The sequence below is a fragment of the Neopsephotus bourkii genome, unplaced genomic scaffold, assembly GCF_033783945.1.
Source record: "Neopsephotus bourkii isolate Nb327-2 ecotype Australia unplaced genomic scaffold, CSIRO-AGI_Nbou_v1 NB_122, whole genome shotgun sequence".
Taxonomy (NCBI): domain Eukaryota; kingdom Metazoa; phylum Chordata; class Aves; order Psittaciformes; family Psittacidae; genus Neopsephotus; species Neopsephotus bourkii.
Window position 1 is genome coordinate 1490128 of NW_026900639.1, and position 14835 is coordinate 1504962.

Sequence of the window (14835 nt, forward strand, 5' to 3'; positions counted from 1 at the left end):
TGCCAGTGTTCCATTTTCAGCATACATTTCACATCTTCCCAAAGAACCAAGCTGCCTCACATCAAGTCTGTCCCACCAAGTGTAGAAGTGAAAAATGTGACAGAAGGATTAAGTGGTCCATTAACAACTTCTCTATTTAAGAAATACCTTGATGAGTTATCCAGTATTTTTGAATTTAGAAGTGTAGTTTTACGGGCACTTAGCACCATAAATGCTCTATCTGCATCTTCACCTGTATGACTAGCAGTTGATAACTTAACAGCAAACACACCCAGGTCCTTCACAATCCTACTGCACAATTTGGTGCCTGGCTCATGTCTCAAGAGGGGGTGACAGTATGTCAACTATGAGATGCACGAGCACAGCCCAAATCAAAACTTCCTGTCAGTCTAGTCACTGAATTCACTAAAACAGTGATAGACTGAACAAAACAGCAGCCAACAATGCTAGAAAGAAAACAAAGATCTGCTGACAAGATGGCAGATCTGCAGCAAATTGAAGAGATTAAAGTCATTGGGAAAGTCAGCAGGTACAGAGCAAACTTGTCATGTCTACCCATTTTACTGTTAAAGGAGATCGGAAAGAGAGCTATATAGAAAGGGTTTCATTTTATAGGAGCTGCTGAAGAACATGCTTTTACTTTCCACAGTAATGAGTAAACAGTTTGGACCTATCAAGGTTTCAGATAAGAGACTTCATACCAGAATATCTGACGAATATTACAGAACATAGCTCAGCTGAAACCAAGCTCTTAAACAAGACTTTTTTAGTACAGCGGTATAATATGCAACTAGAAACAAGAACTATAGCATTATCATATACCAGTCTACCATTAAATAAAAAGTTCCTCTTCTGCTACCATCACAATTAGCAGTGTACTCAGAGTACAAGACCTGGGTAAAAGCCTATTACCAAAAGCATGATATAACATTACAGATTAAGCTGCAGCACAAAGAGCTGATAAAACTCAAGTTTCATTATAACTGCAGTGATAGAAAGGCAGCACCCTCCAACTACTCTAATACCCACAGAATTAGCATGAAGTGGTCTGCTCTGCTCACTCAACTCTGTGCTTCCACAGCAATTGCCTTTCCATGGAGTGAAAGCAAGAAAACAACTCTCTGAAACTAAAGCTAGTCCTGAATTCATTAATTCAGTGTCAAGAGTTACTAATCCTGCAGCAAGCAGAACCTGTCACACTCTCCTTACCCACGATGATTTCCATCTCTCACTGGAGGTGAACTTGTGGTTTATTGTAACTCAGAAGAAAATCCCTAAGGAACCTCATATGGAGAAATTTTTATGGACAGCCTACCAATTTTCTCTGGCTCATCTGGACCTGTTCCAGCAATGCAGCTGCTCTCTAGACCGTATGTTGGATCCACTTTCCCAGAGGCTCTTGCTGCTTCCTGTACTTTCTTTACGTGAGCTTCGACGAGCTCCAGCGGTACCTCCTCTCTGACACGAGAGAACTCCTCTGGTAAGATAAAAAAAAACAACAAAAAAGAAATATTGTGAGGGTTTTATGGCAAATTATAAGTTATGATTTTCTCTGATCAATGTGCAGGTACATCTCATGACAGAGGGAATTCTCAAGTATGTAAGTTCCTTCTTTTCACAACAGGTCATTAATTTACTCTCTCAAATGTCACAGGAAGGGGCTTCATCCCAATTACATAAAATTCTCTTTTACATGGAAAAATAAGGAAAAAAGTGAAAGGAATTATCTCAACAAGTATGTTTGAGTACACATATAACTACAGCAGATAATTTCACACAAACAGAAAAGGGGAAAAAAACGTTTAGCTTTGTGCATCTATCCACAGCTAAACTAATGACAGTGGTCACAGTAACATGACTACTAGGTGGTGCTTGCAAACACTATCAAGAGTCAATAAGCACAAAAGCCATCTTTAGACATTCAATGGCCTTAAAGCTATTCTACCTGGTCTGTAAATTGGCAGTTTCAGTAATAACAGAACATAAAGCTGGGTATAAGTAGACCTCTTTTCTACGTATGTGTAAATTCATCCACAACAAACTCTAGAAGTTGATTTTAAAAGCGGACTGAGAGCAAAGTTGTAGAGAAAAGGTAAAAACAATTGCTAGGGCAAATTCATACCTAATGCAGCCTTTGCTGCGGCCGATGCCACCCGGGGATCCACCACAGATGCCAGAAAAGCAACGGTGCTCATTACTGGATTGCCAGACTGGCTGAAGGGGACCGGCTGGTACGCCAGTGGGCCCAGAGACGCGTCGGAGTTCTCCAAATAAGGGTCTTCAATTGGAAGTCTCAGAAAATGGAGAATGCACTCATCTTGGGTACGGCTCCCAACATGCTCCGAGACTTTGTTCCAATCATCTTTGTACATCTCCAGAGCCTGCAAAAGACAAAAGTCATTGTATATACATTAACTACTCTGGGGGAAAAAAACCCTTCTTTTTGCAAAAAAATATTTTCAATACTAGTTATTTTGGTGGTGGAATAATAAATTGGGATCAGACAACTATTTAATTTTTTCTGGTAGCAAAATTATTCTTTGTAAGAACTATGAACATCTGACTGGGACACTGATTAAATTTAAGCTGTGGGGATCATCACATGGGTTTTATGCTGTTATTATATCAAAAAGAATAGTCAGAAGATTCAGGATTTACTAATATTTGCATAGTTAGTGCTTCCCCATTTTGCTTCAACACGAAAAGCTTTCAAGAGAAGTAAGTTTGCTTATCCTACTAAATCTCACCAATTCTTTCAATTTCCATAACTACTCCCCCTGTTCTTGTGTCCTCTCATTTATGTCTTGGCACACTGAGCTCTCTGGGGCAGGAACGGGGTTTATTTCACTCATGTATACTAGCTATGATGGTGAAGTCCAGTTTTTAGATCCAACAGAAGTTATAAAAGAGCATCAAACCAATATTCCAGGAAAAAAGAGGAAAATATATTCTGCATCATGAAGCCAGAAGAGATCAGTTCTCCAGCAATTGTTAACCACTCTTATTTTTGTTACGCATTCAGGTTAATGAGTCATTATTACGTAGATAAGGCACCTGATAAAACAAGAACTTCCCAATTAAATCAAGGATTTAGTAATTCAGCATTTCAGTTGTTTTTAAAGTTACTTAAGATCTTCACAAAATAATTCAATAACAGTGAGCTACTCAAGTCCCTGCACTAGTTTTTGAAAAACTAACCCATGAGTATTGTAAAAAACCAAAGTGGTAGCCTAACAGAATATTATCCCTTAAGAAGTGTTTTGTTTTTTTCTCCTGAAAACTGTTTAAGTTATTTAAGCACTTGGACAGCATAAAATAAGTGTTTAAGTACCCTAAACTGTTAACTTCTACATTACTGAGATGACCCATGGTCCAGTCACCTACAAAAAGTAAAAAGCCATTTGAGATCTAGGCCAAATGTGTCAAACTTAAAAATGAAAATGGGATCTGCAACTCACAGGCATAACAGAAATCTTCTGAAAATATTTAATACCAGAGGCCTGAGCAAGGGTGGCAAACATCTCTCTGTTTGAGCTGCAGATCCCATTTTCATTTTTAATATATTTCGCTGAGAAGTCATGCTGGTTTTTATTTACCCTGACTTACACTACAAGAAACAAAGGCAACTGCTTTGCTTCGTGGCAAGTGAGCAGGCATTTTAGCAACAACTGGTGGAAGGAGAACAGAGTTTGAAGTAGGTGTTATTAGACTGTTTGAGAGATCCCTATGATACACCCTCACTGACTTGCTGGCCATAAGGCAGGCTGCCTTGGACCTTAAGGCATCTGTTTGCAGGTATAACGTATTTCAGGAGATACAGACATTCTCCTCCTTATCTAACTACTTATGATAACTGAAATTCCCCAACCAATGTCCACTTAAGCATGAACATTAAGAACAAATGAAGTTAATGGCTTTTCAATACTTGACTTTCTCACGAGGTTGACAACTACCAGAAATCTCAACCTTCATGGTAAAATGCACGACTCTCCACATGCACCACCTTTCACATAGCGTGAAGGCAGAATCCAGAGCTGGAATGTATCTGTCAGACATCATGTGGAGAATACATCCCAATCCATCATTTTGGGAATGAACCAAGGACAGATGATATTGGACAGCCTGGCCCACACCACAGTAGTCACTAACTGCCCGTGAACCGTTCTTCTGACCTCTGCCTGATCTTACCCAAGTGTTTAAAGAAATGAGAAACTGCTTAGTTCACTAGGTCATATTCATGGGGAAATATTTAGCTAGTTCAACTTTCATTTCATTTTCCCTAATTTATCTCTGTGCTGTAAATTGTGTGTCACTGCTTATCCATTTTTAATCATGCTAGCGTATTAGATCAGCTCTGCTTTTCATGGCCATGCAGGGCTTTCTGCTCATTCTCCTTCACTGCTTGTTATTTTTCTGCTAGACAGCCTAGCTTTCACAATAGTTGTCCTTACTATAAATAGCTGAAAATACACTTAACTATGCAAGAATAGCACTCTGTGGAGATACAGACAAGCAGTTAGGCAGGGAAGATGAACTTGGAAGGAAAAGAGTATTTCCTCCCCCAATTTATTCAGTCAACAGGCAGAAGGACAGTAATTATTTTAGATAACATTTATTTTTCAGAACATCACTGCATATATGGTTGTCTAAATCTACCCTGAGGATTTAATTGAACTGAGCTGGCTTGTTACAGCTGCATTACTTATGCTTGAACTGATATACTCTTTACTGATTTATTCATAGGTTAAATCTACAAAGAACGAAGAAAAAACCCACCATTATTAATTTAAGCACATTAAATAAAGTTGTAGTCTCAAGACTGGGTTTTTTTGTTTGTTTGGGTTTGGTGTTTTTTAAGGTATCTGGATTATTTCATTAGGCTATGATTTGCTATGTATGATCATAAGCTATAAATGAATTTTAAACAATGCTACTATAAGCAAAGCAGTCAACATATCAATACATTAGTCTTGCTTCTCCATACAAGAATGCCACGAAAGACAATTTAGGTTTTTGTTACAAACCCTTATGGACAAACTTTTCTCCACATGGCAATAGAAAAGTATGAGCTAAACACCGCATACCAAGCTAACATAAAAAAACCCACCAAAACTCTATTTTGGCTTTTTGATGAACACACTTCTGTGAGCTGTGAAGGCTGAATCAAAGACTGTTGTGCTGAGGCACCTTGGCTAGCTCAGAGAAGAAGCTACTCAACACAAGTTCGACACTGTCAAGCACCATCAAGATCCATTGTCCATGCTTTTCCTCATAAAATTAACTTTTCAATAGGTTTACTGATACATGTAAAGACAAAGCCCGCAGAATCACGCAACTGCACTCTGGTTTAAGTTCTCTCTTCACATAAAAACAAACCAGCAAAAATAAACCCCAAACTGTAATTCTTAGACCAGAACCCTGAATTACATAAAAGGATAAAAATCAACCACCCACAGTCTACATCAAGAAAACGTTTCTTTAGAAGAAAGCTAAGTAATATTTATTTACAGGAAATAGCAGCATATTAATTATTTCAGGCCAGAGATTCTTCTTCTGATGAAGCACTATGAAAAACAGTGCTGCCTTATGTCAGTGTGGAAGACTGAACAAACTTCTGTAGTGCACCTCTGGGACTCCAAGAGACCTGACAATTACCATGTGGCTCAAGGGCATCAGATTAAGGAATCTAGGGATGAAAGCCTGATCAAGTGTGCTAGCAATTGTCTGAGCTCATTTTTACAGTACCTCATTTAAGTCATCTCATGTGTATTTCTTGTAGACTTTCCCAAAAAAGCTGATAGACTACATCAAGTGCAGCTCTGTGGCAAAAAGAATGAGTAGATGTATGGGACTAAAGAACTACCAAATAAAGAGCTTCCCTTCTTTGTGGTAGAACACGGAAACAGCCTCAACTGTTTCTTAACTATTTCAACTTTAAAAATTAGTTCTTTCCCTCCCTTGCATGCTGTGGCATAGCCATGAACCTATAATCAGAATTTCAAAGTATTTATCTTAGTGGCAGGTACACCATTACCTGAAAGGCATTCCTGCTGTTAGTAACTTCTGTTTAATGAAAAGACCTCTCTGCACTGCAAGATCTGTTCCTGAGTTTATGCAAATATTCTGAAATACTTAATTTCTTCCTTGCAGGTACAAGTTAGAATTTAAACCTTAAAATATATGAAGCCCCTCTATTACAAAGATGTTACTGCCAACCCATTTTGGTAATAAGATTCCTGTAACTGTGATGGTCAAAGAGATGATTTTGAGGGAGAGCTATAACCTTTTACCAGTTTAAAAACATAACCACAACGAGACAGGCAGCATTGCCTTTACATACAGATACTCAACCGCTTTGTTCCTCCAGCTACATCAGTTGAGTCCCAAGAGATTGCTTCCCACTATAAAGTCTCCAGCCCTATTAAATTCTCTATAAAAGCATGCACCTGTCATCTAACTCCACCTCAAAAAAATGATTAATTAATCTATATGTAGGTTTTTAAAGTGTGTAATGATATTCTTCATGTTTTGGTTTTGCCCTCATGTACTTACTTCTAATAGCAGCAATGTCTCTTGTTCTGTCCATTCTCTCCCAGCACTTGCACCTTTACTCTGTAAGACAGAAGGGGGTGGGAAAAAGTGAAATACAGGTTGTTAATGCACAGAACTTCTTTTAAGAAACCATTAAGAGGAGGAATAATCTGTTATTTAATCCAGTCAAACAGGTACCTTTCAGAGCCTTCCTACTACAGCTAACCATGTTACCTTGTACAGTGGTTCGCTTCACATCATGTACTTATGTAGCCACAGCACGCAGGTGAGTACATTTATGCACTCTGTGGAGGCTGGGTTCCACAGATCCCACTGCCCCAATACATCTAGTTGAACTTGCAACTCCTCTTTTATTCCAAGCTAAAGCAAAGTGATCTGGTATCCGTTTTTCCTGGCTATCTTTGCTTGCATAAACAGCAAAGAGGATTTTCCTAAATAATAAAGCCTCTTAGGAGCAGTGATGGCATTCTGGTTAGCTTGACTGGCCAGGAAAATTAAGCAAAGAACAGAGCAGTTTACACAAAGCATCCTTCAGCTCAAAGGACAGCAGCAGATAGACACAACAAAGTATCTAACCCCCTCCAAAGATGCCATAGAGTTGAAGGATGCTGCTGTCCCATGAGGAGATGGTATTACTTGATTCAGGCACAACTGGGATTCTACCAGATTAAAGGGCATCTTTCCCAGCAGAATAAGGTTTATGTCAGAGTCACTTTAGCTCACATCAACTTCCAACGCACACATATTTGACTGTGTAAGGTACATGCTGGTCCCAAAAACTGTTCATTTATCTAAAAGTTCATCAGTAATTCAGGGAAAAAAAATAATCTTTACAAGTGAGATGAGCTATGTGAAAAGACAGTAATTACAACAAGATACAGGAGGCCTATAGGGATGCTGGGGAGGGACTGTAGTGATGGGACAAGGGGTAATGGGTTAAAACTTAAACCGGGGAAATCTAGACTGGATATAAAGAGGAAATTCTTTCCTGTTAGGGTGGTGAGGCACTGGAACAGGATGCCCAGGGAGGTTGTGAATGCTCCATCCCTGGCAGTGCTCAAGGCCAGGCTGGACGAGGCCTTGGGTGACACGGTTTAGTGTGAGGTGTCCCTGCCCATGGCAAGGGGGTTGGAACTTGATGATCTTAAGGTCCTTTCCAACCCTGACTATTCTATGATTCTATGAAGATACTCTGCATATTCAGCAATCACTGGCTCCAAGGGTTGCTGTTTCCAAATCTATACCTTGTGAGATTTCCTAAAAGTTACCAAACTCTTCATGAAAACTTCCCCTTCTGTGATTCCAGACACCCTGATCCATTCCATGTCAAATAAGGACAAAAGCACCTTCTCAACTGCTTATGAAAGACCATTATCTAGACTGGATGTCTCTGGGCAGGACCACAGCAAAAGGAATATTTAGGAGAGGTAAAACTATCCTATCTCAAGATGCACTTCACAATTCACTAACCCAAACAGAACATTAATCAAACTGAGTCATCCAGCAGCTGATCAGCTCTCAAACAGGCTTGTATGAAGAGCCAAAAAGCAATTGCCAGACACAAACCAAAAAGGGAAATCAACTTCTGCAAACAAGTCTGTTCAAGTTCATTGATACAGAAGTTTGTAAATAGAACCAGAGTCTAGAACCAGCAGAAGAGTTATGAATTTTTACATGAATATTTATACCTCCATAAACTAAGCAAAAAAGTCAATCCATAAATGCAATGATGGAATCAGGATTTATAAAAAATGCTTATCTCTAGAACTACTGTGTGCTGGTTTCATTTGGTTTTTTTTTTTGTGGATTTTTTCTTGCTTTCTTTTTTTTAATAGTTCTCTCTCAGGTGGTAAGTAGAAATAGTATAAACGACAGTGTACAAAGTAGTTTTGTGGGTTTCAATACTCTCTCAGGAAAATGAACCAATTACACAGAATTAGCCTCTTCATTAGTGCTTCTTTTGAACTCACACCTAAGAGTATGTGAGCTCAAGAGAAGCACTAATCAGCAGAACTTTATAGACTACCAAATGGAAGGTGACGCTGAAGTAGTAACATGGTATTCCTGCAATGCCTCCAAGCACTATCAGGTATCAAGCACAGGTATCCGGTAGCAGGAGATAGGCAAGAGGTTATAGAATTACCAAGGTCACTGAATGGTATCTCAAAACTTTAACTATCTGATACAATACACTGCAGTGACAGTGCTAAAATACCCCCTTGTAGTGATTTTGTGACACCTTTGGTAATCAAGCAACTGTCTAGCTCACCCAGTCTGGAAAATCCTTCTCAGACCTGGAAAACAGGATAAAGACCCTGATGGAAAAATCTGTTTCTGTACTGAATCAATGGATAGTTAGAAGCTGAACCATTCAGGTAAAATATGAAGTAACATAACAAGAGTTCAGCATCTGAAGACTGACAATATTAACCAGTTTGGGGTAGGTGTCTTTCTTTCTATAACATCAGATACCCAACACAATCAAATCACATATCTTAGTGTCCTACAGTCAGATGGAAACAAAATCTAAACCAGGAATCTGTGAGTAACGTAAGTCATCTCAGTGTCATCTAGTAGAGGACATTTGAGGAAGAAATCTTAATAGCAGGAGACAGGGGAAAAAAAATCCCAACATACTTGCCTTTGCTAAAGTCTTTTTTGAGTATATGTCTGTGCGAAGCCCAAAGTTCTGCAGATCAGTTGGTTTCTCCTTGTTTTTCTCTGGAAAACTCAACATCTGCTGAGCAGCTGGAACCTGTGAACAAACATTAAAACAGAAAGATGAGGGGGCAAGAACTGAAAGTTATTCAAGGTTTTCAGATAAGTGTTAAATAGAAGATGGACAGAACAAGGCAGTCAAACATAAATCTACAGAGATGACTTTACATAGATAGTATCACTTGCATACAATACCAGCAGAGCTTAGAGATTCAAAGTACCTGAAACTCTAAACATAGCTGGACAAAAGAAAAAGAAAAAAGAGTATGTCACCAAATCATGCCCAAATTATTCTGATGAGATGTTAAATGACACGGGCTAGAAGATAAGTGCAACCTGTGGGGCTCACCTGCGGAGTGCGGATATGGAGAGGCATGAGTCCAGAGGGTGTATCAGCTAGCACGTTGAAGTGAGGAGTAGGAGGAGGGCCCATTGCCATGGGACGGCTTTCTGGATCCACTTGATAGTTAATGAGACCCCACTGCTCCAGAAAAGCATGTACTCTATGAAACAATGTGACAAATTAAGATCTTAAGAACTGAAGCCTTGGATTTGCTTTACACCACAGAAAGGAGACAGCAAACGGGGGAGTTTATGTTTCTGGATCAAACACAGATCCAGAATCTTCTACAGTCCTTCACTAATGAGAAATAGCAATATAAACCACACAGCATAAGCTGTGTGCAGGCTTGACTGCATTTCAGCATGTTGCCTGAATCAAAACAGGGTATTTCTGGTTACAGAGAACAGAAAATTAATTAAGTGCAAACAAAGAAAGCTAGGGCTGCATGCACAGAACCATTTGCAGGCAACATACAGATTGTATGGGCCGCACAACCATTGACCCGTTTCCCTTGTTTGTCCTTAACTGTTTGTCACTGAACTGACGTTTAGGAAGCTACAGGTTTCTAGAGCTCTGCTGCACCTGAGAGCTTAAAACTGACAAAACTGAGTTGCAAGAACTGAATTTCTTAAAAAAAAAAAAAAAAAAAAAAAATCCACATATTTACTGAACAGCAGAACCTAACTCATCACAAATTAAGATCCAAAAATCTGCAGTCATGTTTTAACAAGCAGACAATATTATAAAGAAAAAGATTAGTATAAACTAGTCACCTGGTTGCCATAAAAGCAGGGAAACTGCTAATCAACAGTATGATGGCTATTGCCCACATTATGCTGTCATACTGGCACGCTTTCATTTTTAATGCAGCTCCTACTTCTTTTTATTAAAGCAAAGGCAGTGGCTGAAAGAGCCATGGCTTTTACCTCATGACGGCACACACATCTCCAGTCAGATTCCTTCTGCAGGCAGTGCTGGTCAAGTACTCTTGAGGGTTTAAGCGATAGGTGTCAATCATGAAGTTGCGGTAAGCCAGGTATCTGGAAGACAATTGACAAGTAGTTCACGGACACTGAAGTCTAGAAGTTTAGGATATGTATTTTAGGATTCGCCTTCTCCAAACACCTTTCTTACTGACAAGCAAACACCAATAGATAATTTTTATTTATGAAATTTAAGAATCAGTATCAAAAGCAAAAGGTAAGTAGAATTTATTTTTATATACGGAGTATGACCCATCTCTTCCAGACTGTTTCATTCTGGATTTTATCAGTGTTTGGATTAGCAGTACACTGAAGCACACTTAAATTGCAAATGACACACATAGCAGCTGTAGCTTGGTCACTAACCAAATACTTGTGCAATGGACCACTAGCTGCAGAAAAAAAGGGGGTCTGATCTTCCCATGGAAACAGGCTAAATAATCCTTGTCAATCCCCTTCAGGAGCCTGGGATGAAAAAGAGCTGAGCATAAAACCAGAAGTAGTACACCAAATGGAATGCTACTCTTTCTACATGTGGAGTTTTTAAGTCATAAAAGAATCAGTACAGAAAAGTTACAGAATAGCAAACTGGAGAAGACAAGATCTATGAAAAGCAGGTGACAGGAATCCAGAAACCAGCACTGCACTCCCCACCCACTGAGGTGGAACAGTTGAAGCAGAAATGACCTTCATGAGATTCCCGTATTTCAGAACACAGACAAACACGTATCAGGGTTCAGCACATCTCCTGCACTGCAGACATTGCTTCACAGGCTTTCTCAGTAAATTTCTGGAATTTACCCCAATGCAAGTTGGTCAGAACAAAATAAACTACCATAAAATTGCCAGACCTGTTCATCTGAGGAAACAAAACGAACCTGTCGAATACAAGTAAGTATCCTATGCAAAGATGTGTTCAAAACAGCCTATTATAAGCAGATTTCTGCCTCTGGAAAATTCAAGATATGGATGCCTCATATGTGGTGTGCAAAACCAGCTGGTAACAAATAAATGCAAGGCTTACAGAGATGGACACCAATGCTTTTCAAAGGCAAGACATGTTGCTGCACATACACATTCCTGACAAAACCCCCACATCTTCGTTCTGATCAAATTACATATAAAACTTGATGGAAATAAGTTATGTGTCAAGTGCTGGGCTGCTCCACCTTGAATGTCTGGCAGGCAAGGAACAAAAAGAGCTGCTTCCATGGAGCAATATGCAGGAACATTTTCCAATGCTCCTGTACAGGACTGGGTTACCACCTGCTGGACCAAGAACAGGTACTTTAAAGTGGTCTTGGCTACAGAAATTAGTTTAATATTTATTCACTAAGGTCACGTTACTAGGTGAAGAGAAAAGCCAAAGACAGAAACATCCCTAAAGTTTATCCTGAAGGGAATCTGTTTTCAACAATGACATAACCCATCAGCTAAAACCTGTCAACAGCGAGAAAGGGAAGTCAACTAGTATTTAGTTAAAGCCTGTTTTAAGACAGAAACCACCCTCCAGACACTACAGTCAGAAGAACGACCCTGTGTGCACTTCAGAAACACAGTATTTTCATTGGCCTGAAAACTAAGCTGGAGGCAAGACATTTCCATTCAGAAGGATGATTCTATTTTGCTTGAAAAGAAAACACCAAGCCATGAGCACATGCTACTCCTATAATCCCTAAATGACAACAAAAATACAAATCTAGGTTAACATCAGGACTGGGAGGAGTCCCTAATTTGCTTCACTTACAGTCAATAACCAATAGCAGTTTATGGATGACCTATAGGAGACCTGATGTTATGATGTCAGCTGAAAAAAGAAGCATGGGATTACATGCTATGACCCCATCAGTGGCAAGGAATATAAGGAATAATATGGGACAGTAATATAAGAATTCTTTCAGAATTCAATCTGTTTGCAGTCTTAGACACTGAGTCCCAGAACCCCAAAACAAAAATATGCTGTGTCAAATAAATTTTGAAAACATAGCTCTGCAAATCAGACTTCCAGAGAAACTGCAAATAAGGATTATGGGTTGAAAAACATTCAGGGTGCCAGAGACCCTCAGGAGGCCTCTAAGCCAATCTCCTACTCAAATCATGGTCAGCTCTGCATTATCATAGAATCAGAGTGGTTTGGGCTGGAATGGACTTAAAGCTCATTCAGTTCCAAACCCCTGCCACAGGCAGGAACACCTTCCACTAAACCACGTTGCTCCAAGCCCCATCCAACCCCGCCTTGAACACTGCCAGGGATGGGGCAGCCACAGCTTCTCTGGGCAACCTGTGCCAGGGCCTCACCAGCCTCACAGGGAAGAACTTCCTCAGATCTCATCTCAATCTCCCCTCTGTCAGGTTAAAGCCATTCCCCCTTGTCCTGTGCCTGAAGGCCCTTGTCGAAAGTCTATATCCAGGTTTCTTGTCAGCCTGTTCAGGAACTGGAAGCTGTTCTAAGGTGTCCTCAGAACCTTCTCTTCTCCAGGCTGAACAAGCCCAGCTCTCTCAGCCTGTCTCCATAGCAGAGCTCCTACAGCCCTTGGAGCAACTTTGTGGCCTCCTCCCGACTCACTCCAACAGCTCCACATCCTTCTCAGGTTGGGGGCCCCAGAACATCTTCATGACCAGGTTGCTCAGAGCTCTGTGACCAAGTTTTGACCAGGTTGCTTAGGGGTTTCTTCAGAAAGGCCTGAAAGACGCCAAAGAAGAGCACTCCCAACTTCCCAAGGCCCCATCCCAGTGTTTCATCATCTTCAGAATTAAAAATTTTCCTTACATCTAGATAGAACTTGCTGTGTTTCAGTTTCACTTATTTTTGTTCTGCCACACACATAATGAGCCTGGCTCCATCTTCTCAGCAGCCTCCCTGTGCACTGGGCCACTACTATAAAGGTTTCCCCCAATCCTTCTCTTCTCCAGACTGAAAAAAAACTTAGTTTTTGATTTCTACCTCAACATTAGATCAGAATCCTCACAAAATAAGTCATGCCTGAAAAGAAGAGATGCAAACCCAAGAATGCTGTGAAATCTGCTCTGTCCCCTTGCTGAAGAGCAACGCAGGATGGCTTATCACTGTCATTAGTTTGAAGTAGAAAGAGAAAAAAAACTATAACTAACCAGTTTGCAAACTCAGCAGTTCATTTTGTTATGCTGCTAAGTCAGACCAGAAGTTAACTATGTGATGCATGAAAAAAAACTGCAATACCTCAAGACAATAATCATCTTCCCTTATTATTTAATTTAAACAGCATCAGGGAAGTTGTTTAAGCTGTTTAAACAGCTGTGTGTGTGCAATTTTTTAATTAAGAACATTTAAGTTCTGCAGTAGATACCAGATCCCACAACAAGATGGAATATGTACAAACTGGACCTAAATTCAACTGAGAGCTCCATCTGCATTTAATAGGAATGTCAAGAATTAAAGTGTCACTAGAGGGTTTGGAACAGCTATATAAGAAAAAACTCATACTACTTCTAGCAATGTGCAACTCTAGCTCTCCAATTTAAATCAGACTACCTGGTATTTGAGAACACAGTTACATCCCAGGCCTGTGAAGATTAGTTTTCCGAACCTCACTTGCACTTTCAGCACTACCCATCAGTTGCTCAGGGAACCATGAAATCAGTACAGATAACTGGGCAAAATCCATTCCAGTCACACATCCTACAACAAACTCTGTGATCAGTGCTTACACACAAAACTCCAAGTCTCAAAAATACAGCATGGCATAAGAAACAGAGAAAAATACGGATGACTATTAAGCTTCTATAGCATCATGAAATTTTTGAGATGTCTTTGGAAGATGATCTCATTTTGTATCACATGAAGTATGTGAATTTGCTCCTGTATTACTTGGGAGAAACTTGTTTTATTTTTCCTGGGTAACCACTATTAACTATTACTTTGATATTTAATCTTTTACCTCTTGTAGTTTGATAATGCACGTACATTATCAAGCTACAAGAAGAGGTGGTACAGGTGCTCTTTCCTTCTTTTATGCCCCTACTAATATAAGCTTAACACCTGCACAGCTGAAGTGACTGCAGGACTCCTGGAACTGGAAGCTGCTTGACCTTGCTACGCTTTTATAAACGTATACATTCAAATGTTCTACTTACATTTCTGGAGTCTTAGACTTGTTTTTTCCATTGAAGAATTCAGGAAGAGCACGACGTTCGATCACATGAATACTGTAACAGAAATATACAATTCAGATTGTATATGCAATGTATATACACAATTCA

At 39.7% G+C, this 14835-nt stretch overlaps 1 protein-coding gene across 3 annotated transcripts in view; it reads right to left on the minus strand.

The window, feature by feature from the left end:
- SMARCC1 (SWI/SNF related, matrix associated, actin dependent regulator of chromatin subfamily c member 1) overlaps nucleotides 1–14835 on the minus strand; it is a 93510-nt gene that overhangs the window by 39014 nt on the left and 39661 nt on the right. For all 3 annotated transcript variants that reach the window (XM_061366133.1, XM_061366120.1, XM_061366128.1), the window contains 7 exons: nucleotides 14710–14781; nucleotides 10540–10653; nucleotides 9620–9773; nucleotides 9194–9307; nucleotides 6553–6612; nucleotides 2123–2381; nucleotides 1316–1477 (listed from right to left, as the gene is read on the minus strand). In XM_061366133.1, coding sequence (XP_061222117.1) covers nucleotides 1316–1477; nucleotides 2123–2381; nucleotides 6553–6612; nucleotides 9194–9307; nucleotides 9620–9773; nucleotides 10540–10653; nucleotides 14710–14781 — 935 coding nt within the window. The remainder of the gene's footprint in view (nucleotides 1–1315; nucleotides 1478–2122; nucleotides 2382–6552; nucleotides 6613–9193; nucleotides 9308–9619; nucleotides 9774–10539; nucleotides 10654–14709; nucleotides 14782–14835) is intronic.